General features: G+C 44.8%; 2 protein-coding genes and 1 pseudogene across 3 annotated transcripts in view; 2 read left to right on the forward strand and 1 right to left on the reverse strand.

The window, feature by feature from the left end:
- Window positions 1–1,073, forward strand: part of NUP58 (nucleoporin 58) — a 48,232-nt gene extending 47,159 nt beyond the window's left edge. For both annotated transcript variants that reach the window (XM_055244101.2, XM_063619247.1), the window contains one exon: window positions 841–1,073. In XM_055244101.2, coding sequence (XP_055100076.1) covers window positions 841–923 — 83 coding nt within the window. In that variant the 3' untranslated portion in view covers window positions 924–1,073. The remainder of the gene's footprint in view (window positions 1–840) is intronic.
- A 13,183-nt stretch (window positions 1,074–14,256) lies between these two features.
- On the reverse strand, window positions 14,257–15,312 carry LOC129463510 (elongin-B-like; annotated as a pseudogene).
- A 5,785-nt stretch (window positions 15,313–21,097) lies between these two features.
- The window catches only part of ATP8A2 (ATPase phospholipid transporting 8A2), a 695,753-nt gene continuing 693,048 nt past the window's right edge, over window positions 21,098–23,802 (forward strand). The window contains exon 1 of the mRNA XM_055244084.2: window positions 21,098–21,373. Within this exon, the coding sequence (XP_055100059.2) occupies window positions 21,298–21,373 (76 nt within the window). The 5' untranslated portion in view covers window positions 21,098–21,297. The remainder of the gene's footprint in view (window positions 21,374–23,802) is intronic.

The following is a 23,802-nucleotide window of genomic DNA, read 5'->3' on the forward strand; positions in this document are numbered from 1 at the left end:
CTTCTTATGTCGATTGTTAAAGCACTTTCCTACTTGGTATCCCTGCTTTCTTTGTCTACCCTTGTTCATCATCAGAGCTCCTACAGTTATCTTCACAAACAGGGTCATGTCAAGCCGATACTCATTGGTGCTCTTTATTTCAAACTCTTTTTCGTAACATACAAAGCCCCTCATAGTCCGGCCTCTACTTTTACCAGTCCCTTCTGACACTTTCCCACACCAAGACCATTCCCAAACACTATGCTCTTTCACACCAGGGGCTGTTTCTTTTGTCTGGAGTAACTTAGCCCTTCGGCATCATCTTTCCTCATCCTTCTCTAACTCCCCGCGACAAAGTTAGTTTGTATCTCTTCACTCTGGTTGGACTTTGGACCTTCCAATACAGGCTTACCAAGTTATATTTTTATTACTTGGTGGTATCTTTGTCTCCCATATTAGGCTCCTCCCAGGACAGGAGCCCTGTCTTCTTTTAGTTTGGGTTTATTTTTGCTTACAGTCTAACTGGATTCTATTAATATTTATTAATTAAATAATGCAGTGGAAAAAGGGTTACTTCAGTGACCCTCCCTGCTGATCTTTCTCTATATAGGCCTTCGAACCATGATACTAGGGTTAGAATCTCAGCTTTATCACTTGGTAGCTCTAGTTAGGCAAGTTATTTAACAACTTTGTGCCTCATTAGTAAAATGAAGATAAGAATCCATCTTATAGGTTGACTGTGAAGATTAAAATGGGTTAGCTTAGGTGAGGTGCTTAAATATGTTCCTGGTGTAAGGTAAGATGCAACAAATATTAACTATTGTCATAATACAGTCTAAACGATTTTTCTCTTTCTCTCAGGCAACAAATCACAGATTTTAACTGAATTTCGAAAACCCAGTGTTACAGAAACCAATGAAGTAGGAAGAAAAATCCAGTTCTGAGCAGTCCTTGAATCAACAAATATCTACCTTTAAGGAACTTCTAATTCTCATTTTGTAAATCTCATTATTCAAGAAAAGCACATTAAGCTTAGAGTAGGTTTGGTCAAGATGTTTAGAATTAAGGAAATAAAACTTGCCTTTGGTGTTTAAGGACAATCTAGTGGCTCATATACCAGATCCTCTGAGTATTTAGAGGAACTGGGAAGCAGACCACTAATTCAATGTATAGAAGGCACTGGTGGAAAACTCACGGAGTAGGAAAAGATGGTGCAAAATAAAATTTACCAAGTATAGTGAATTAAATACTTCTAAGTTCCAATTATGCAACTCACTCTTTAAAAAAAAAAAAAACACATTTTATTGAGATATAATTCACATACCATTACAGTTCACCCATTTGAAGCAAAATTCAGTAGTTTTTAGTGTATTCACAAAGTTGTACAATATTATCACAGTCAAGTTTTAATTAAAAAAGTTTTTTTTTCAGATTGCCTGAGCTCAGAAGTTCGAAACCAGCCTGGGCAACACGAGAACCCCGTCTCTACTAAAAATACAAAAATTCGCCGGGCGTGGTGGCAGGCGCCTGTAATCCCAGCTACGAGGGAGGCTGAGGCACAAGAATCGCTTGAACTTGGAGGCGGAGGTTGCAGTGAGTCGAGATTGCACCACTGCACTCGAGCTTGGGTGATAGAGTGAGACTCTGTCTCAAAAAAAAAAAATTTTTTTTAGAGATAGTCTCTGTCACCCAGGCTGGAGTGCAGTAGGGTGATCATAGCTCACTGCAGCCTCCATCTCCTGGGCTCAAGCAGTCCTCCTGCATCTGCCTCCCAAGTAGCTGGAACTATAGGCACGTGCCACCATACCTGGTTAATTTTTTTTTTTTGAGATGGGGTCTCTCTATGTTGCCCAGGCTGGTCTCAAACTCTTGGCCTCTAATGATCCTCCCACTTTGGCCTCTCAAGGGGCTGGCATTACAGGCATGAGCCACCATGCCCGGCCACAGTCTAGTTTTAGAACTTTTTTTTCACCACCCACCCCACCCAAAAAAAAAACCCGTAAGAACATTTTGTCACTGCTTATTCCACCCTAAGTCCTAGGTAATCATTACTCTCTGCCTCTCTAGCCTGTTCTGGATTAGTTTATATAAAATGTGACCATCTTCTTTCACTTCACATAATGTTTTCAAGGGCCATCCATGTTGTAGCACATATGAGTAGTACTTCATTCCTTTCTATTGTCAAATAATTTTGTTTTGTTTGGTTTTTTTTTTTTTGGAGATGGAGTCTCACTCTGTCACCCAGGCTGGAGTGCAACAGCATGATCTCGGCTCACTGCAATCTCCACCTCCCAGGCTTATGCCATTCTCCTGCCTCAGCCTGCCAAGTAGCTGGGACTACAGGCGCCCACCACCACGCTTGGCTAATTGTTCATATTTTAGTAGAGACGGGGTTTCACCGTGTTGCCCAGGCTGGTCTCAAACTCCTGAGCTCAGGCAATCCACCCGCCTCAGCCTCCCAAAGTGCTAGGATTACAGGCATGAGCCACCGCGCCTGTCAAATAATATTTGATTGTGTGGGTATAACACATTTTATTTATCCATTCATCAGCTGATGAATATCTGTTTCCATTTTTTGGCTATTGAGTATTACTGCTGTGAATACGCATGGACAGATTTTTGTGTCAATGCATGATTCCAATTATCTTAGGTTATATACCTAGAAGCAGAGGTTCTAGGTCATATGGTAACTGTATATTTAATATTTTGAGGAACTGCCAAACTTTTCCAAAGTTGCTGCACCATTTTACATTCTTACCCGCAATGTATGAGGGTTCCATATCCTTTATTGTCTGTCTTTTTTACTAATAGCCATCCCAGTGAGCATGAAGTATCTCATTGTGCTTTTGATTTGCATTTCCCTAATGATTAACGTTGAACATCTTTATTCACATACTTACTGTCCATTTGCATATTGTGCAACTCATTCTTACGTATATACCATTCTATGTTCATCCAATTAGCCAACAAATATTTGTGAGCAACTATTATGTGTCAGACATTTTTTAAAGTGTTGGAATAGTTAAGTGCACACATCAAACAAAAATTCCAGGCCAGGTGCAGTGGCTCACGCCTGTAATCCCTGCACTTTGGGAGGCCCAGGCTGGTGGATCACTTGAACTCAGGAGTTAAAGACCAGCCTGGGCAACATGGTGAAAGCCTGTCTCTACAAAAAATACAAAAATAAGCCGGGAGTGTTGGTGTCCACCTGTAGTCCCAGCTACTTGGGAAGGTGATGTGGGAAGATCGCTTAAGTCTAGGAATTTGAGGCTGCAGTGAGTCAAGATCACACCCCTACACTTCAGCCTGGGTGACAAAGTGAGACCTTGTCTAAAACAAAACAAAACAAAAAAATCCAGCCCTCTAGTTGGGGGACATTCAACTAGAACATATATTCTAGTTGGGGGACATAGGCAATATATAAGATAAATAAGTTAAATACGTAGGCTGTTAGGGGGTGATAGTACTATGGAAAGAAAAAAAGTAGAGAAGGATAGAGACTGCTGGGGGTGAAGCTTGAAATTTTAAATAAAGCAGCTAGAGAAAGTCTTGCTGAGAAGATGGTGACTGAGTAAAGACAGATGACCGTAAGGGAGGAAGCCATGCAGAGATAAGGAGAAAAGTGGCCCAGAAAATAGCAGATGAGAACAGAGAGATGAAATGTCATCAGATTGCATAGAGCCTTGTGGGCTTTGATAAGGACTTCGGCTTTCACTGTGAGATCCTGTTTTTGGAGGTTTTGTATGGAGAGGTAACATCTGGCCCCATCTTAACAGGATATTGGAGATGCATGTATGTGCATGTGTGTGAGGGGGTACTGGTTGCCACAATGACTGGGGACCAGGGATGCTAAACATTTTGCAACAGAGAACGATCTTCCACCAACTGTGAATTTAGAAACCAAGCTGGAAACACCACAGCAAGAAAGAATGAGGACATGAGTTGAGAGGCTATTCCTGCAATTCAGGTGAGAAGTGAGGGTGATTTTGTTGCCAGAAAAGGGGTCTTGATCCAGACCCCAAGAAAGGATTCTTGGATCTCTTGTAGGAAAGAATTCAAGGTGAGTTGCAGAGTGCAGTGAGGAGATAGTTCATTGAAAGCTACTCAGATACAGAGTAGGGTATCCTCAGAAGGCAAGAGGAGTAACCTGCCATCTTTGTATTAAACTTTTCTTATATAAGGGTCTTATCTACGTAAAAGCTAAGCTAAGTTATGTCTGTGTGGGTGGACTGACAGCATGAAAAAATTTGGTACTTTTTTGATTTAAAGAAAGTTATTTTTGGCATTTTAGTGCATGAGTACATCAACACATGGCTATATCTTAAAAGCATATATTGTTATGCAATATTGGGACATCTTCTGCTGTCATGGTTGTTTGTCCTTGCAGGCATTCCTAGATTGCTTCCTTAGCTGTAAACATCTTTTTTTCTTTCTTTCTTTTTTTTTTGAGATGGAGTTTTGCTCTGTCACCCAGGCTGGAGTGCAGTGGCATAATCTCAGCTCACTGCAACTTTCGCCTCCTGGGTTCAAGCAATTCTCCTGCCTCAGCCCCCTGAGCAGCTGGGATTACAGGTACTCGCCACCACACCCAGCTAATTTTTGTATTTTTAGTAGAGACAGGGTTTCACCATGTTGGCCAGGCTGGTCTCAAACTCCTGACCTCTGGTGATCGACCTGCCTGGGCCTTCCAAAGTGCTGGGATTACAGGCATGACCCACCGTGCCCAGCCTTTAGCTGTAAACATCTTATGATCATGGGTCGTCACTGGCAAAAGAGTGTGCCTTGCTGGCTTTAAGATGGAGTTGAGTTTAAAATGATGTCATCCTGGCTCTCCTATGCTCCTGTTTCCCTAACGATTTGGAGCAGGCTGGGGCAGTGTGGAGGATGACTCTGGATATATTCTGAAGTTGGAGTTGAGAGTACTAGCTGACAGATGGAATGTAGGGTGAGAATAAGAATCAGAGAAGACTTTGAGGATTTTGGTCTGAGTGTTGGGAAAAGTGGAGTTGGCATTAACTGAAAAGGGTAAGACTGAAGGAGAAATAGGTGGGGAAAGGGCTGCAGAATTGCGCGTGCAGTCTGAGATATTTGAAGTTTGAGATGTCTTTAGACATACAAGTGGGCATGAGGAGCAGACAGGAGAAAACACAAGTCCAGTTTGGAAGAGAGGCCTGAAGGGTGATATGAATGCGGGAATCTCATCAGGTCAGATGATCAACAGATGAGTGACTTAGAAAAGAGATAAGGTCTGGGGCTTCCCAACATGAAGAAGTTGGAGTAGTGAGCAGGAAGCAGCGAGGAGGCTCTGCACGTCCATGAGATAGGAGAAAGGTGTGAACTGTCAAGGATGGGAATCTCTGCTTGTCTTGAGAAGTGTGGGTGAGTGGAGCGCTAAGGAGGACAGCCTGACTGGAGTGGGGTCCTAGGAGCGTGGGGAGAGTCCCGATCTGGCTATTATGGTCTATTCCTCCAGTAGCCAATCCCTTCTGCTGATTTCAGATATTTACTCTGGATAAAACACAAAAACAGCTACTTAAGGGTTTTGAATACTATGTAACAGAAGGCAGATTGTGGAAAGGAGTTAAAACTTAGAGAACTTCATGGGGCTGTTTCCCATTATCTTTTTTTGTTCTTTGGGTTGGTTTTTTTTTTTTTTAATATTTTGTGTTTTTTGTTTTTGCTTTTTCCCCCCCTCAATGCTTTGCCCCAGGGGCAGGCCTCAGTGGCTGATCAGTGCAATTCAGGTGGCTAAAACTCCAGTAGAAACTTCTCAGTCAGGGCCAGGCACGGTGGCTCATCGCTGTAATCCCAGCACTTGGTACTTTGGGAGGCTGAGGTGGGAGGATGGCTGGAGCCCAGGAGGCCAAGACCAGCCTGGGCAAAATGGCGAAACCCTGTCTCTATAAAAAAATTAAAAATTAACCGGGCGTGGTGGTGCATGCCTGTAGTCCCAGCTACTTGCGAGGTTGGGATGAAAGGATTCCTTGAAACCAGAAGGTCGAGGCTGCAGTGAGCCATGATCGTGCCACTGCACACCAGCCTGGAAGACAGAGGGATACCTTGCCTCACACACACACAGAAAATAAAATAAAATAAATTCAGTCTTTCTAACTACAGGAAGTTGGGCAAAAGAGCCCCTGTAGACTGGAGAGAGTGTACATGTGGTAGGGGAGACCTGAGATAGGAAAAAGCCAGAGAAGGGAATTCCATAATCTGTATAAGTCTCAGATTAACCCCAAACCACGCATGTGCAGGGCAGACCCAAACCAGGTTAGCAAATGCTTAAAGAACTGAACTGAGACTTGAATCACTGAAGGCAAAACAGAACTTATGGTCTGAATTTAACCAGGGTGATTGTATAATAGAACAAAATATCAGCATTCTCTAAGGGATTAGAATCAAATCCAGAGTTTATATGACATAACATGGACAATGTTCCCAGGACATTGTACAAACTTTTACCACCTATAGAGAACCAAAAAAAGTGACCCATCCCCAAGAGAAAAGACAACCCTGAGATGCTCAATGAAGTGAGAACACACACACACACCACACACACACACCACACACACACACACACACACACACAAAACCAACTCAGGAAATCTCAGTGGAGAAATAAAAACTACAATAAAGAACCAAGTGAATATCTTAGAACTGAAAACTGTGGTGTCTGTAATAAAAATTTACTGTAGAGGCCAGGCACGGTGGCTCACACCTGTAATCCCAGCACTTTGGGAGACCGAGGCGGGTGGATCACCTGAGGTCAGGAGTTCAATACCAGCCTGGCCAACATGGCGAAACCCTGTCTCTACTAAAAATACAAACATTAGCTGGGTGTGGTAGCAGGCACCTGTAATCCCAGCTACTCAGGAGGCTGAGGCAGGAGAATCGCTTGAACCAGGGAGGCAGAGGTTGCAGTGAGCCAAGATCAAGCCACTGCACTCAAGGCTGGGTGACAAGAGTGAGACTCCATCTGAAAATAAATAAATAATAAATAAAAATTACTGTAGAAATTAATAAAAATGAAAATGATGGAAGAGTCAGTGAACTTGAAGATCGATAAAAATGATCAAATCTGAACTGAGAGAAAAATGATTGAAAGAATGAATATGAGCGCTCCTGCTGCAGAGCTAGCCGCGCCAAATAATGTCTCTATGATACTTGAGAACTTTCATTTTTTTCCAGGCTCGTTCGGATTTGGGGTGGATTTTGGTTTTGTTCCCCTCCCTCACTCTTCCCCTCAGCTTTTTTTTTTTTTTTTTAGATTTTTTTACTGGTGTTTTATCTTTGATTCTCCTTCAGCCCTCACTCCCCATTCTCATTTTTCTTGATCAACATCTTTTCTTGCCTCTGTCCCCTTCTCTCACCATATCTCTTAGCTCCCCTCCAACCTGGTGGGCAGTGGTGTGGAGAAGCCGCAGGCATGAGATTCCATCTGCTCTCCTTCCTGGAGCCCAGAGCGGGGCAGGAGAAGGGGGTGGCATCTCCAGCCCCCCAGCACTGAGAAGAATGGGGCTCCTCATTTCACCCCTCCGTTTCTCCCCTGCCCCCAGGACTGGGCCACTTCTGGGTGGGGCAGTGGGTAGCAGATCGGTTCACACTGAGAATGTAAGAACTACAAACAAAATTTCTATTAAATCAAGTTTTGTGTCTCCAAAAAAAAAAAAAAAAAATGAATGAATGAATATAGTTTTAGGGACCTGTGGTATAATATCAAAAAATCTAACATCTGTGTAATAAGAACACCAGCGTTAGAGTTAAAGATTGGGCCACAGACAACATTTAAAGACAAACTAGCCAGAAACCGTCTAAATTTGATGAAAGGCACACATGCACAGATTCAAAAGGATCACCAAACTCCAAGCAGAACAAGTTTAAAGACATCATGCCCAGACATAATCAAACTGCGTAAGACCAAAGATAAAGAAAAATTCTAACTCACTGTAGAAAAAGGACCAATTGCATGTGAAGGAAAACTATTTGAATAATCATGGATTTCACATCAGAAACCGTGAAAGACAGCGGATCAACATCTTTAAAGTGCTAAAAGAAAAAAACTGTCAATCCAGGATTCTGTATCTGGTGAAAATACACTTTTAGGAATGAAAATGAATAGAAACATTGTCAGATAAAGGAAAACAAATCATTTGTCTCTAGGAGACCTCTATAAAAAATGCTAAAGGGATTTCTTGAGGTTGAAAGAAAATGATACAAGATGGAAATTTGGATCCTATTAAGTCCTTTAAAACACATATGACTATTTAAAACCTAAATTATGACATTGTTAGGCAGGGTTTTCAAGGTACGTTGGTATGATACTTATGATAACTCCTGACATAAAGAGTATTTGGCAGGGAGGAAAGGGGCCTCCACGGTTGCAGGGTTTTTTTGTTTTTTTTTTTGAGACGGAGTCTCGCTCTGTCACCCAGGCTGGAGTGCAGTGACGCAAGCTCTGCTCACTGCAAGCTCCGCCTCCCAGGTTCATGTCATTCTCCTGCTTTAGCCTCCCGAGTAGCTGGGACTACAGGCACCTGCCACCATGCCTGGCTAATTTTCTTTTTTTTATTTTTTTAGTAGAGATGGGGTTTCACTGTGTTAGCCAGGATGGTCTCGATCTCCTGACCTCGTGATCTGCCCACTTCGGCCTCCCAAAGTGCTGGGATTATAGGCGTAAGCCACTATGCCCTGCCGGTTGCAAGGTTTGAATGGTTTATGAACCCCAGATAGATTTGAAAGTTTAGGTGTACATATTGTAATGCCTGGAGCAATTACCACCACCAACAAATATACAAAGAGAGACAGCCAAAAGGTCAATAGAGGCCGGGCATGGTGGCTCTCACCTGTAATCCCAACACTTTAGGAGGCCAAGGCAGGCGGATCACTTGAGGTCAGGAGTTTGAGATCAGCCTGGCCAACATCGTGAAACCCCGTCTCTACTAAAAATACAAAATTAGCTGCATCTGTGGCACACACCTGTAATCCCAGCTACTCAGGAGCCTGAGGCAGGAGAATCGCTTGAACCCAAGAGGCAGAGGTTGCAGTGAGCCAAGATTGTACCACTGCACTCCAGCCTGGGTGACAGAATGAGACTCTGTCTCAAAAAAAAAAAAAAAAAAAAAAAGTGGGGGGGAGTGGGGACGAGTCTGAAGTAAGAGCAGAGACGTAATAACAAAAGAAGGTGCAGAGTTCGTGGGCACAGATGCTGGAAGGTGGGAGATGGGCGGGTGGAAGCTTGTGAAAGCTAATAGTGGTGATGCAAGTGGAGATAGGGAAGTCTGAAGAGAGAGAAGATATAAAATAGTTACCCCGGCACAGCAGTAGAGTGAAGAAGTTAGCTTGCCAAGCAATGCCCAGACATGTTCTTGAGGTTGGCAGTCATGAATTCAATGAGCTGGGCATTTTTTTTTTTTTTTTTTTCTTTTTGAGACGAAATCTCGCTCAGTCGCCCAGGCTGGAGTGCAGTGGCGCGATCTCGGCTCACTGCAAGCTCCGCCTCCCGGGTTCACGCCATTCTCCTGCCTCAGCCTCCCAATTAGCTGGGACTACAGGTGCCCGCCACTACGCCCGGCTAATTTTTTTATATTTTTAGTAGAGACGGGGTTTCACCGTGTTAGCCAGGATGGTCTCCATCTCCTGACCTCGTGATCCGCCCGTCTTGGCCTCCCAAAGTGCTGGGATTATAGGCGTGAGCCACCGCGCCCGGCCGAGTTGGGCATTTTTCTTCTCCACATTGAGATGTGAAGATTTCAGCATGTAGATGAAAGAGACTCAGATTAAATCAGGTTTCAGTTTTTGCCAAACAGAAACAATGAAGCCGGAGAAGGACAAGTCTTTGGGAGATGATGGCATTCAAACTGGGCGAGGGGGGAAATGCAGAATTGGGGGACAATGAACTAGTTGTAGAATCAGTGGGTTTTAGGTCTCACAGGGTTGGAAGGATCACTGGATTTGATATTAGAAAAAATGTGCTGGAAAAATAGATGCTGTTAGTAGAATGTGATGATCAGTAGAGTGTGATGATTGAAAATGAGGTTGGGAGGGAGGCTTTCCAGTTACTGACCATGACAACGTCCAGAGCTGTGTTTTCCAAAACAATAGCCACTGGCCTTGGGTGACTATCTGAATTTAGATTAATGAAAAGTAAATCAAATGAAAATTTCAGTTCCTCAGTCACACTAGTCACATTTTTTGTTGTTGTTGTTTTTTTAGACAGAGTTTTGCTCTTGTTGCCCAGGTTAGAGTGCAATGGAGTAATCTCGGTTCACCAAAACCTCCTCCTCCCGGGTTCAAGTGATTCTCCTGCCTCAGCCTCCTGAGTATCTGGGATTACAGGCATGCGCCACCAAGCCCAGCTAATTTTTATATTTTTGGTAGAGATAGGGCTTCACCATGTTGGCCAGGCTGGTCTCAAACTCCTGACTTCAGGTGATTCACCTGCCTCAGCCTCCCAAAGTGCTGGGATTACAGGCATGAGCCACCATGCCTGGCAGAGCTGTTCCTTTTACTGCATGCGTAGGAATCTCCCAGAAAGTTGATACTGTAGACACGAAGGGAATGGGTACTATTCTAAGAGGAAGATCCCACAAATGTTACCATAACAAAACTGGAAAGAAATACCATACGGCGGAAATTGTTGGATCAAAGAAGATATTTGTCAGGAGAATTAATGTGCAATTTAAGTATATTAAGTCCTGTAATTAACTGAGGTAACTTCCAGGAACGTGAAGAGAAACAATGGGAAAAAAAAACAAAAGTGAAAAAAGAGAAACACCAGGGTTCATCCTACTTCACCCCAGAAAAATCTATTAATGAAGGCCCAAGGTGAGGAGTCTAAACTGCCAGAATTGACTCTATAAATTTATGTAGGACTGGTACAAAAGACATGAAAACTGTTATATGAAAAAATACAAAATATCAGAGCATACCACATATAGTAAGAGCAAGTATTGTTTTGTTAAACTGATTTTACTTGTAAGCATGTTCGCGCACTGGGTTGGGATATAAAATGTGTTTCTTATTATGGTGATCGTCAAAAGGTTTACGGCCACTCCTCCAGAATATGTGAGTATGCAAATGTTCAAAGTCTTTTACATTGTGAATTTACACTCCCACCTGCAGTGTTTGAGAAGCCCCGTTCTACATCTCTACTAGCCTTAGTGAAGAGAAATTCCTTAATTTTTGCTAGTCTAATTGGTATTAAATGGAATCTTCTGGTGGTTTAAATTTTTAGCTCCTAAAAAATAAGGTTTAAGGGAGGAGACCACCCCTCATATTGTCTTATGTCCAATTTCTGCCTCCAGAGAAAGAAGAAGTAAAAACTAAAAGGCAGAAATGAAATCCACAAGCAGACAGCCTGGTGCCACACCCTGGGCCTGGTAGTTAAAGATGGACCCCCGATCTAATTGGTTATATTATCTATAGATGACAGACATTGTATAGAAAAGCACTGTGAAAATCCCTGTCCTGTTCTGTTCCAATCTAATTTCCAGTGCATGCAGCCCCCAGTCATGTACCCCCTGCTTGCTCAATCAATCACGACCCTCTCACGTGGACCCCCATAGAGTTGTGAGCCCTTAAAAGGGACAGGAATTGTTCACTCGGGGAGCTTGGTTGTTGGAAATGTGAGTCTTGTGGAAGCTCCTGGATGAATAAAGCCCTTCCTTCTTTAACTCGGTGTCTGAAGGGTTTTGTCTGCGGCTTGTTCTGCTACGGCTTGAGCATATTTTCATATGCTTATGGACCCATTCACGTTTCTTTTCTGTTAAATACCTGTGACATCTTTTGTCCATTTTTTTATTGCATTATCTGTTTCTTGTTAACTCAAAAATGCCAACTGTTCAACTTCTGTTGGTTAACTATGTTACGCATATTTAATCCCAGTTTGTGGCTTGTTTTTTCTATCTTTCATGTTTTTTGATGAGCAGAAGTTCTTAGTTTTAATGCTGTTGAACTTATTCAGTTTTTTCTTTATGGCTTGTGTTATGTTTGTTTATTAAAAAAATATTTCTTTACTTAGAAGTTATAAAGGTATTATTCTCAAAAAAGAAAAAAGAAAGAAAATAAACAGGCCAATTCTTGGGAGATGAGGAGCGAAACAAAAGTTATTTTCTATATGACACTACGATAGTTTTACTCTTTCCAACTGAAATTGACTCAGTTGGAAACTGACTCGTGTGTATGATGTCAGAAATCCAGTTTTATTTTATTTTTATTTATTTATTTTTTGAGACGAAGTTTCACTCCTGTTGCCCAGGCTGGAGTGCAATGGCACGATCTCGGCTCACTGCAACCTCTGCCTCCTGGGTTCAAGTGATTCTCCTGCCTCAGCCTCCCAAGTAGCTGGGCATACAGGCATGGGCCACCATGCCTGGCTGATTTTGTATTTTTAGTAGAGATGGGGTTTCACCATGTTAGTCAGGCTGGTCTTGAACTCCTGACCTCAAGTGACCCACCCACCACGGCCTCCCAAAGCGCTGGGATTACAGGTGCCAGCCACAGCACCAGGCCAATTTTATTTTTTTTCACATGGAAACTGAACAGTATTTGTTGAAAAATCTGTTTTTTCCATACTGCTCTAAGTATGACCTGTGTTATAGACCAAGTTTCATGTAGGTGTGCATCATTTTCTGTCTATTCTGCTCTATTGGTCTGTTTCTCTCAGCATTGAAACCACACTTAATTACTATAGAGTCTTAATTACCAACTTCTCTAACTTTATAATGAATCTAGTAGGTTAAGTTCTTCTACTCTGTTCATTTTAAGAGTGTCTTGTCTATTCTTGGCCTTTGGCTTTGCTATACAAAGTTGAGAATTTGCTTTTTAAGTACATGGAAATTCCCATTAAAGTAGTTTTCAATTTCATTATGTAATCCAAAAAGTGACTGAGGCAGATCTCAATTGATTAGAGGTTTATTTAGCAAAGGGTGAGGCCATGCCTAGGAGAAAGAAACACAAGTTATAGTGGGATCTGAGTGACCTGTGCTTTTTCCAAAGAGCATTTTGGGAACTTATTCCAGTCAATAGAAAAAGAGGGAATCCTCTCTAACTCATTTTGTGAGGCCAGCATCTTCCTGATACTAAAGCCTGGCAGAGATACAACAAAAAAAGAGAATTTTAGATCAATAACCCTGATGAACATCAATGCAAAAATCCTCAATAAAATACTGGCAAACTGAATCCAGCAACACATCAAAAAGCTTATCCACCACGATCAAGTGGGCTTCATCCCTGGAATGCAAGGCTGGTTCAACATATGCAAATCAATAAATGTAATCCAGCATATAAACAGAACCAATGACAAAAACCACATGATTATCTCAATAGATGTAGGAAAGGCCTTTGACAAAATTCAACAGCCCTTCATGATAAAAACTTTCAATAAATTAGGTATTGATGGGATGTATCTCAAAATAATAAGAGCTATTTATGACAAACCCACAGCCAATATCATACTGAATGGGCAAAAACTGGAAGCATTCCCTTTGAAAACTGGCACAAGACAGGGATGCCCTCTCTCACCACTCCTATTCAATATAGTGTTGGAAGTTCTGGCCAGGGCAATCAGGCAGGAGAAAGAAAGAAAGGGTATTCAATTAGGAAAAGAAGAAGTCAAATTGTCCCTGTTTGCAGATGACATGATTGTATATTTAGAAAACCCCATCATCTCAGCCCAAAATCTCCTTAAGCTGATAAGCAACTTCAGCAAAGTCTCAGGATACAAAATCAATGTGCAAAAACCACAAGCATTCCTATACACCAATAACAGACAAACAGAGAGCCAAATCATGAGTGAACTTCCATTCACAATTGCTTCAAAGAGAATAAAATACCTAGGAATCCAACTTACAAGGATGTGAAGGACCTCTTCAAGGAGAACTACAAATATATATATATTTGTTGTTGTTGTTGTTGAGACAGAGTCTCGTTCTCTTGCCAGGCTGGAGTGCAGTGGCGTCATCTTGACTCACCGCAACCTCCACCTCCCAGAAGTGATTCCCCCGTCTCAGCCTCTGGAGTAGCTGGGACTACAGGCGCGCGCTGCCTCGCCTGGCTAATTTTATTTTTTTTGTATTTTAGTAGAGACAGGGTTTCGCCATGTTGGCCAGGATGGTCTCGAACTCCTGACCTCGTGATCTGCCTGCCTCGCCCTCCTAAAGTGCTGGGATTACAGGTCTGAGCCACCACGCCTGGCCAGTAAGGGTTATATTTTTAAATATTCTCCTTATGTAGTTGAGGAAGTTTTCTTGTATTCCTAGTTTGCCAAATAGATTTTTCTAAACATGAAAATGTTGTGACTTTCTTGCTTCTCAAGCAACCATTGAGATAAGTTTCTCCTTTAATCCATTAACATGGTAAATTGTATGAATTTATTTTCTGTTAAACTACCCTTGCATTCTTAGGACAAGCCCAAATTGGTCATAACGTATTTCCTTTTTTATAAGCTACCTTCTTTCATTCTCTCTTTCTCCCCAAGTCCCACCAGTGTTTTATCTATTCTATTAGTAAACTTTAGACCTTGTTGATTCTCTGTATTGTGTCTTTTCTTCCTATTTCATTGATTTCTGTTCTTATGTTTAGTATCTTCTGTCTGCTTTGGGTTTAATCTATTGCCCTTTTTCTAATTTCTAAAAATGCACATTTAGCTAATAATTGTGTTAAATTTCTTTTTTTCTAATATAAAGATGAGGTTTTAAAATTTACCTCCGTGTATCAATTGAGCATTACACCACAAGTTTGATATCTTATTTTTATAAATGCTTACTTCTAAGTATTTCTTAATTTTTAGCCTGATTTTTTTGATTCATGAGTTATTTAGAAGGGGTTATTTAGAGTTATTTCCCAGCCATGTTCTTTAAAATACAAGTGTTAATTTTGTTATTGATTTCTTTCACCCCCAAGTCTCTTTTATTGGGGGGAATGGGCCTCTCGGGGGTCCTCACTGCACGGCTTGTTCATTGGCACAGCTTCCCGAGTCCTGGGGCTTCATCACGTCAGGCAGCTCGGGCGGGCTGGAAAACGGCTTGATGCACAGGGCCTCAAAGCTGTCGTCTGCCCGGAAAGCCAGCCCCACTGTGGCTGGGGCTTGTGGCTGTGCTATTTGCCTGGTGAAGCCACACTCGCCCAGTGTCTTGCCATCATCCAAGAGTTGGTCGTCCTAGCACAGCCACTGCTCGTCAGGCAGCCGCTTGAGGATGGCCTCAACGATGCGCTTCAGCTCGAACACCGCGCTGGACTCCTTGGCGTCCGTGAAGATGGTGGTCTTGTGGCGCCGGATCGTGAGGAACACGTCCATCCCGGCGGCTGCCTCTCCACTTGATGAGCTCGCGCGGCCGCGCTTGTTACTGATTTCTAACTTAGTTAAATTGTTCCAGAATGTTTCAAATATTACTTTAATGTTTTTGAGACTTATTTTATGATCTAGCACTTGTTCCCTTTTTTTTTTTTCCTGAGACAGAGTCTTGCTCTGTCGCCCAGGCTGGAGTGCAGTGGTGCCATCTTAGCTCACTGTAACCTCCGCCTCCTGGTTTCAAGTGATTCTCGTCTCAGCCTCCCGAGTAGCTGGGATTACAGATGCCTGCCACCACACCCGGCTAATTTTTGTATTTTTAGTAGAGATGGGGTTTTGCCGTGTTGGCCAGGCTGGTTTTGAACTTCTGACCTCAGGTGATCCAACTGCCTCAGCCTCCGAAAGTGCTGGGATTTCAGGCGTGAGCCACCTCGCCTGGCCTCGTTCTAGAAGCTTTAGGTGCTTAGCTTTTTACATTTAAGTTTATGATTGATTTTTAGTTAATTATTGTGTATGGTTAAGGGATCAAAGCTTATTTTTTTTCCTACATGGATATCAACTGTTATGGCACCATTTATTGAAAAGACTAGGGACTTTTCTCTATTGAATGGCCTTAGTGCCTTTGTCAAAATTAGTTAGCCATACATGTGTGGATCTATTTTTGGACTCTATTCTGTTTCAATGATCTGTTTGTCCATTCATATGCCTACAACACAGTGTTCGATTGGTAATGGTATCATAGGAAGGCTAGAAACCAAGTAGCATTAAGTCCCTCAGTGTTGTTCTTTGAGAATCCAAATGCCTTGTTTTCAGTGTGGGAGTCTTATACCTCTTTCATTAATTTTTCCATAAATAGTATGTGATTATGGTAAATTATAAATAAATTTTATTAAAATTGAAATGCTCCTTGCCGGCTTTGATAACTCGTATTTCTAGAAATGGCTACAACGTTTCCAGCTCTCACATTCTTCTAGAATCTTGTCGTTGTCCCATCAAGAGATGGAGTCTATTTCCTTTCCCCTTGGCCTGACCAGGCCTTTGTGACAGCCTTAACAAACAGGTGGTGGGGGTGATGCTGTGTGATTTCCAAGGCTAGGTTAGACTATGTGATACAGCTTCCACCTGGCACTGTCTCTTGGGATGTCCATCCTTGGGATGGGAGGCAGCCCAGCCAGAAAGGCCACAGGTAGGTATACCAGCTGACCACCTGACAGCCCCAGCTAAGATTCCAGCTGCCAGCCAGCATCAAATGCCAGACATGATGTTAATAAATCAGTGAAATAATTTTGGGGGAGGGGGTCTGCGGCAACCGCCTCTTTTGTTATTAGGAAGACAGAGATTCAGAGTTCTAAATAGTTCTTCCAAGTCTCGTTTGGGACACTGCTCTCTAAAAACAATGTGTAAAACGAGAAGAATTATGAGAAGAGTTATGAGTCATCAAAATGCATTTACAGAATGCCTAATAAGAACCTCATAAAAGAATAAAGATTTCTGGCCGGGCGCAGTGACTCATGCCTGTAATCCCAGCACTTTGGGAGGCCGAGGTGGGTGGATCACGAGGTCAAGAGATTGAGACCATCCTGGCCAACATGGTGAAACCCTGTCTCTACTAAAAATACAAAAATTAGCTGGGCATGGTGGCGCATGCCTGTAGTCCCAGCTACTCAGGAGGCTGAGGCAGGAGAATTGCTTGAACGCAGGAGGCAGAGATTGCAGTGAGCCGAGATCGCGCCACTACACTCCAGCCTGGGTGACAGAGCGAGACTCCATCTCAAAAAAAAAAAGAAGACGAAGAAGAAAGATTTCCATTAAATCATCTCCCTTCCCGGATCCTTTGCCCAGTGCCGTCGGGGTGTCTCTTTTAGTTGTTAGTTGTTAAATAATAATCAAGAGAGAGGAAAGAGATCCTATGAAGATACTGGTCTGCGGACAGAGGGAAAGGAAAGGGATTAGGGGTGAGTACACAAGTGGCTTTCAGCAGGCCTATATTGCTTTGTTTCCTAAACAGGAGAACAGGTACAGGAATGATTGGTACATGCTTATGTATAATTTTTAACATGCTACTTGTATGCCGTTTTCTTTTTAAAGTGTTTATGTAGACAGATGCGGTAGCTTATGTCTGTAATCCCAGCACTTGGGGAAGGTGAGGCAGGAGGATGGTTTGAGTTCAGGAATTTGAGACCAGCCTGGGCAACATGGTGAAATCCTGTCTCTACAAAAAATACAAAAAGTAGCTGGGTGTGGTGGCACGTGCCTGTGGTCCCAGCTATTTGGGAGGCTAATGGAGGAGAATTGCTTGAGCCTAGGAGGTTGAGGCTTCAGTGAGCCGTGTTCACACCACTATACTCCATCCTGGGCAGAAGGGTGAGACTCTGTCTCAAATAAAAAAGAAGTGATAAAATGTTTACACATATATACATATATGTATACAGATATAAAAGATATAGACACACACATAAGCATTTTAAAAAGGAAATGGGGCTTTTTTAGTTTGAGGAAAAGAAGGGCTTAAGGGATGGCTTGAAGTCTTCTTTTGTATAAAAGAACTTCTTGAGAAGGATGCCAACTGACTGTTTTCTGGGACCATGAAGAGTAAAAAGGAAGGATAGGCTTAAGTTAAAATAGGAGAAATTTAAGATGTTCAGAGGACAAACTGCTTCAAAACACTAGTTCTTCAACACTGGAGTGGGCTGCCAAGAGAAGCGATCTGGCCTCCTTCCTTGGGAATCACCGGGAAAGGCAGAGGCAGCCTCTGTGCCGTCACAGCATTGGAGGGCTTGGGTCATCTCCTGGGAGATCGGTCTGTCTTGGCTCAACTTATTGCATAAGGAGAGGGGCACACAGAATAGTGAGAGGATGATGACAGCTGCCTTTCAGGGAAAGAAAAAGAATTCTCCCTTTCCTTTCACTTCCTCCTCCAGGAGGAAAGGGTTGCTCTGGCTTAGTTAAGTTCAATGACACTCATCGACCCACAGTGCTAGGGACTTGGTGTGGCTCCTACTGGGGGCTGCAGGCTGCCTTTTTACCTGTCTTGTGAACGTGTAGGGTCATGGCTCTAAGAATTGAGGCAAACTCTCTTTGTTGAGGAGTCCCTGCTTTCACAGACAGAGCACATTTCCCTGACTGTCCTGGTTGCGGTGCCTTTTGCATTTGCTCTTTTTCCTCACAGGCTTCTTTATCTCCTTTGGTTCTAACCTAGGCTGCCTCTGGCAAGGGTAAAAGAATGTCTCCAAGCCAAGCCTGGGTCACAGGGTGATCCACATCGGCACTAGATTCTAAGCATAATAATAAATACTGTCCATTTGCTAGCTTTTGTCTTTTGTGCATATATTTCCCTTGAAGACCTCAGAGATGGGATTTAGGTCTGGACTCTGGCCAATGCCAATCTACTAATCTCCCCAACATCCCAAGAGGCAGTCAGATCAGGGGAATTAACCAAGACATCAAGGAGACAACACAAGTTGCAGTGAAATATTCACCTACTGCTCCTTGCAGTCTAGGCTGTGATCTTCAAGGTGGCCAACCGAGCTATCTTTCACACACCTACAAAGTTGTCAGGGCAGTTTGGTTATTGGAAGATAAACATAGAAAGGGAAGCAACAATTCCATTTCATGATGGGGCTGCACAAAGTCAGGGTGGGACATTTGGTCACTTTTCAGTGATCAAAGCAAATATCCTATATGTAACATACTCTGCTTCTTAAAAATTAAAAATAACCTTTATCTACTCTTTCTATTCCCATCTAAGTTACAGCAAAAAAAAAAAAAAAAAAAAAAAAAAAAAGTTTTCTATTTATCCTGAAGTTTGGGGATTGAAAAAAAAACACATTTTCCTTTTAAGTTCCTTTCAATTCTGGTTAGATCATCAAGGTGTTACCACAGACAGAAAATTTACTGAATCATTAGTGACAAGTTTTTGACAAATCCAGTCCTAGGATTAACCCCAGCTTTAAGATTTATCTTCAGCAGCAGTGAAGCTCCACTGAGAAAACCTCTTCCACTCTGAAGCTTAGCTCAACAATTTAGAAAATTTTATTTTCCTTCATCTTCCTGATAAAGATTCATTTCTTATCAGAAAAATTTTTGGAGGGCCCAGAAGAGACAGGTAAATAATCCTACCTGAAGTTACATTTAATGTAGATTCTTGCCAGCCTGCAGTTTTCAATGTAAGTTGCCTGTCCCTTTTGGATGTTGTTTTTTGTTTTGTTTTGTTTTTGGCGGAGTTTTACTCTGTCACCCAGGCTGGAGTGCAGTGGCACGATTTCCGCTCACTGCAACCTCCCCCTCCCGGGTTCAAGCGATTCTCCTGCCTCAGCCTCCCGAGTAGCTGGGACTACAGGTGCCCGCCACCACACCCGGTGAATTCTTTTTGTATTTTTAGTAGAGACGGGGTTTCACCACGTTAGCCAGGATGGTCTCCATCTCCTGACCTCATGATCTGACCACCTTGGCCTCCCAAAGTGCTGGGATTACAGGTGTGAGCCACCGTGCGAGGCCTGGATGTTTGTTCTTAAGAAAATTAGAAGCAGAGGCCGGGCGTGGTGGCTCATGCCTGTAATCTCGGCACTTTGGGAGGCCGAGGCAGGTGGATCGCCTGAGATCTGGAGTTTGAGACCAGCCTGGCCAACATAGTGAAACCCCGTCTCTACTAAAAATACAAAAATTAGCTGGGCGTGGCGGTGGCGCCTGTAATCCCAGCTACTCGGGAGGGTGAGGCAGGAGAATCACTTGAACCCAGGCGATGGAGGTTGCAGTGGGCCAAATCGCGCCATTGCACTCCAGCCTGGGCAACAAGAGCAAAACTCTGTCAAAAAAAAAAAAAAAAAAAAAGTAAACAAGTAAAAGAAAATAAAATCAGAAACAGAGGCCAGGCAGGAGGAGCTCAGGCCGCACTGCTGTCTTTGCTAGCACAGATTCTTTCTGCTGGACTCTGTACTCCTTCTTGTCAGTCCCTAATGTTAATTTAGGTTAAAAGAAATGTAATGATCGCATCAGTAAATGCAAGGTCAGACTTTCACCTGAACGGTTTTATTTTTGTTTTGTTCCGTTTTTACTCTGAGGTCAGAATGTCATCAGGCACAATAAAGATTTTGCTTTTTATCTTCATGGGATTGTGCCCAGAAAGACCAAGCACAGTCTAAACATTACGTGATAAGAAAAACCAAAAAATAGATCAAATGACCTTGGACAAGTCACCTTACCTCTCGATGGTTTTGTTTTATGAAAGAAGGTGTGAGTGTGTGTCGATGGGTCTGTGTGTGTGTGTGTGTGCGCGCGTGTGCGTGCAGGGGGGTTGCTGCTAAGGTTCCCTGGGGCTACCTGCAGCTTTAATATGCGTGGTTAGAATGCCAGGCAGGTTGTGGAGAGTGGGGGGCTGGAGACCCCCGACTTCTCTGAGTGCCAAGTCACACATCAGACACTTTGGAAATAACCCTTCCACGAAGAATACACAGATCCCACCAGGCTGGGCACGGAAGAACAGAAACTGCGAAAAGAAAGGGACAGGATGAGTCCTGGGGGATCACAGCGCCTCCACTTGCACAGGAAAAGTGACAGGCAGGTAAACAGGTAGCAGAGAGGCAGAGACTCCGAGTCCCCCAGGTGCGCCCCTCTCCTGGAAGAGCCCCCGAAAGCACAGGCCCAATCTCCCACCCCACCAAGCCCTCCCCATTGCCTTCCCCGACACCTAAAAGCCCCCGGTCCTGCGTAATATTGCGGATCCCTCCCAGCCTCCAGTCCGCTCCTCCTCCCGCGGGGCTCCGCTCAGGGCCGGTCCCCCGCCCCCACGCCGCAGCCCGGGCCAGCGGGGCCCGCCGCGGTGGCGTTCGCGGGCGCTGCCGCATTGGCCGCTGCGGCACGGACGGCGCAGCCTCGGGCGCGGCCCGGCACAGGCTCCGGCGGTCCCCGCCAGCTAGCAGCCCGACGAGGCGCTGGCCCACCCATGGCCCTCGGGCCGCGGCCCCTGCGCCCAGCCCTGCGCGTAGCCTCAGTCGCTCGCCCGGGGCCGCCGAGCCCCCGACACGGGCGAGATGCTGAACGGCGCAGGCCTGGACAAGGCTCTTAAGATGTCCCTGCCGCGGAGATCGAGGATCCGCTCGTCCGTGGGTAAGCTGGGAGGGGCGCGGCAGGGGAGGGTGGGCCCGGGGCGGGGGCGGCGCGGGGCGCGCCTGCGGTTATGCGACACTGCCCCGCCCGCGCCCCGCTCCCCTCCCTGGGCTCCCTGGGCTCCCTGGGCTCTCTGGGCTGCAGGATCCGCCGACGACGCGCGCTGGCCGCACGGGGGCTGGGCGTCGCTGCACCTGCGGGGCCAAAAGGCCCCAGGCCGGGGCGAGGGGAGCGGCGGGCGTCAGAGACCCCCGGCTCGTCCCTGTACAGATGTGTGTGTGTGCGGGCGCGCGCGTGTGTGCGCGCGCCCTGTGCGCGTGCCCGTTTGCCCCTACGCGCGGCTGCGGCTCAGGGATGCGATTAGGCGGCAGTCCCCGCGGTGGTGGGCACGGTTTGGCGGCGCAGAGAAGATGCAGCCTTCCCTGCCTGCGGCCGGCACCGCGGTGCTGCAAAGCTCAAAGGCAGACGGGAAAAAAGGCATCCGAAGGGTCCCTCGAGTGATTCTCACCACTTGGAGCCCCGGGTCCTCGCGCGCTCACAGCGGCGACGTACTGGCTCATAACCATCCGTGCATACAGCCATCTGGAGACGAACACACACACGCACACGCTCGCGCGCACACACAGGTACACACACACACGTACACACGCACGCGTGCACACACACCCTGCCTGCAGGCGCCTGGGTGTTGGAACTGGAAACCTAAAGCCAAAAACGCACGTACCATACCCGACCACTCACGCTGTTAGAGGCCTGCGTTCTATGATTATAGAACACATTTAGAAACTATGATGTCGTGGAGCCGGATGTTATGTGGCGATGACACTTGATAAGGTTACCTAGACCATTAGTTAATGCAGACGTAAAGAGGAGCCCCCAAAATGATTTCTTACCGTTTCAGGACTGCGGCAAGTTTGCAGGTAGATCTTTGACACGAGGAAGGTAGAGGGTGTACAGTTTGGAGCTGGGCTCGCTTGTCTTCGTGCTTTTTTATTTGTTTTGAGAAAATAGGCGCATAAAAATAAGCGACTTTCGTATTTCTGTAGTTGAGTAACGTGAGAGGGAAGCAAGCTTATCAGGTAACTTAAGCCAATGTTTGTTAAACTTGGGTAAAGTCAGGACACTTTCACATTCATTTTGAGGAGAATCCCCGCCTGAAGGGGTCACGGGGTGCAGGGTCAAGACTAAATAGCGGGGAAGAGCTGCGGCAGAGAGACAGTGAGAGGGCGCAGTCATACAGGCGTGAGAATTTATTTCCCAAGGTGGAGGCAGCCTGAGGAGACCTGGGGACACCCTCTGTACCTTTGCAGGTGGGGCCAAAGGCTTTTGCTTATGATGCGGATGTGGGGCTTCAGTATGAGAAAAGAATCAAAGATGGCCCCAAGGGTGTTGGTCTGAGACACGGGAAGAATGCACCCCTTGCTGAGATGGGGAAACTGCGGAGGACCAGGGTTCTCTTTTGCGGAGAGGGAGGGCGTGAAGAATTTGGTCTGAAATGCCTACCATAGAGCCAAGTGGAGATGATTAGTAGAGAGCTGGATTTATGAGTCTGGGGCCCCGGGGAGTGTGCAAGGCCAGACAGAGATTCAAGAGTCCTCGGCAGGACCGTCTCCAAGAGTGTATGCCCTGCAGCTGCTCAGAGTCTGGCTCTTACAAGAGTAAGCACTTGCTTGGATGTTCTGCCCAATGTTCCTGTCTTGAAAGTCTTAATTTTTGAACAAGAGGCTCACATTTTCGTTTTACACCGGCCCCTAAGAATTATGTGATCAGCTGTCAATGTGTATAGATGTGACCTAGAAAAGAGGGGTCCTTGGATAGAGTCCTGGGCACTCTAATATTTTGAGGTTGGGGAGATGAAGGACAAAGAAGGCGCCTGAGAGGATGGCCAGGGAGGTCCCTGGAAACCCGGAGGGAGTGCTCTGAAACTCAGTGTGGAGATGTTCAGGAAGGGGTGGGGTGTACCTGTGCCCAGTGCTGCTGAGCTCAATAAAGATGAGGCTGGAGAACTGTTGTGTAAGTGGAGGGCACTGGTGATCTTGAAAAGAGCTGTTAGCATATCATTGTGGGGAAGAATGCCTAATAGAGCAGGTGTAAGAGAGCAACAGGACAGGAACTGGAAACAGCAAGTCCGGAAAACTCTTTTGAGTGAATATTGCAGAAAAGGGAGGGGGAGAAACAGATCGAGTGGTAGCTGGAGGAAAATGTGAGTTCAAGAGAGGTCACTTTGTTTTGAGACTGTCCTACAGTCTGATGGCATAAACATCAATGCAGGGAGCTTTTAGGGAGCGGGGGGCGGGGAAGGCAGTGATCTGAGAGTAACCATGAAAAGCAGTTAAGGCAAGAAGTTTCAGGAATAGTCAGAGGGTTCGGGTTGTGAGGGATCTTGCTGATGATAGGACGAGTTCCAGGAGACAGAGTGGAGGCTCTGA

This window comes from Symphalangus syndactylus, chromosome 15, assembly GCF_028878055.3.
Source record: "Symphalangus syndactylus isolate Jambi chromosome 15, NHGRI_mSymSyn1-v2.1_pri, whole genome shotgun sequence".
NCBI lineage: Eukaryota > Metazoa > Chordata > Mammalia > Primates > Hylobatidae > Symphalangus > Symphalangus syndactylus.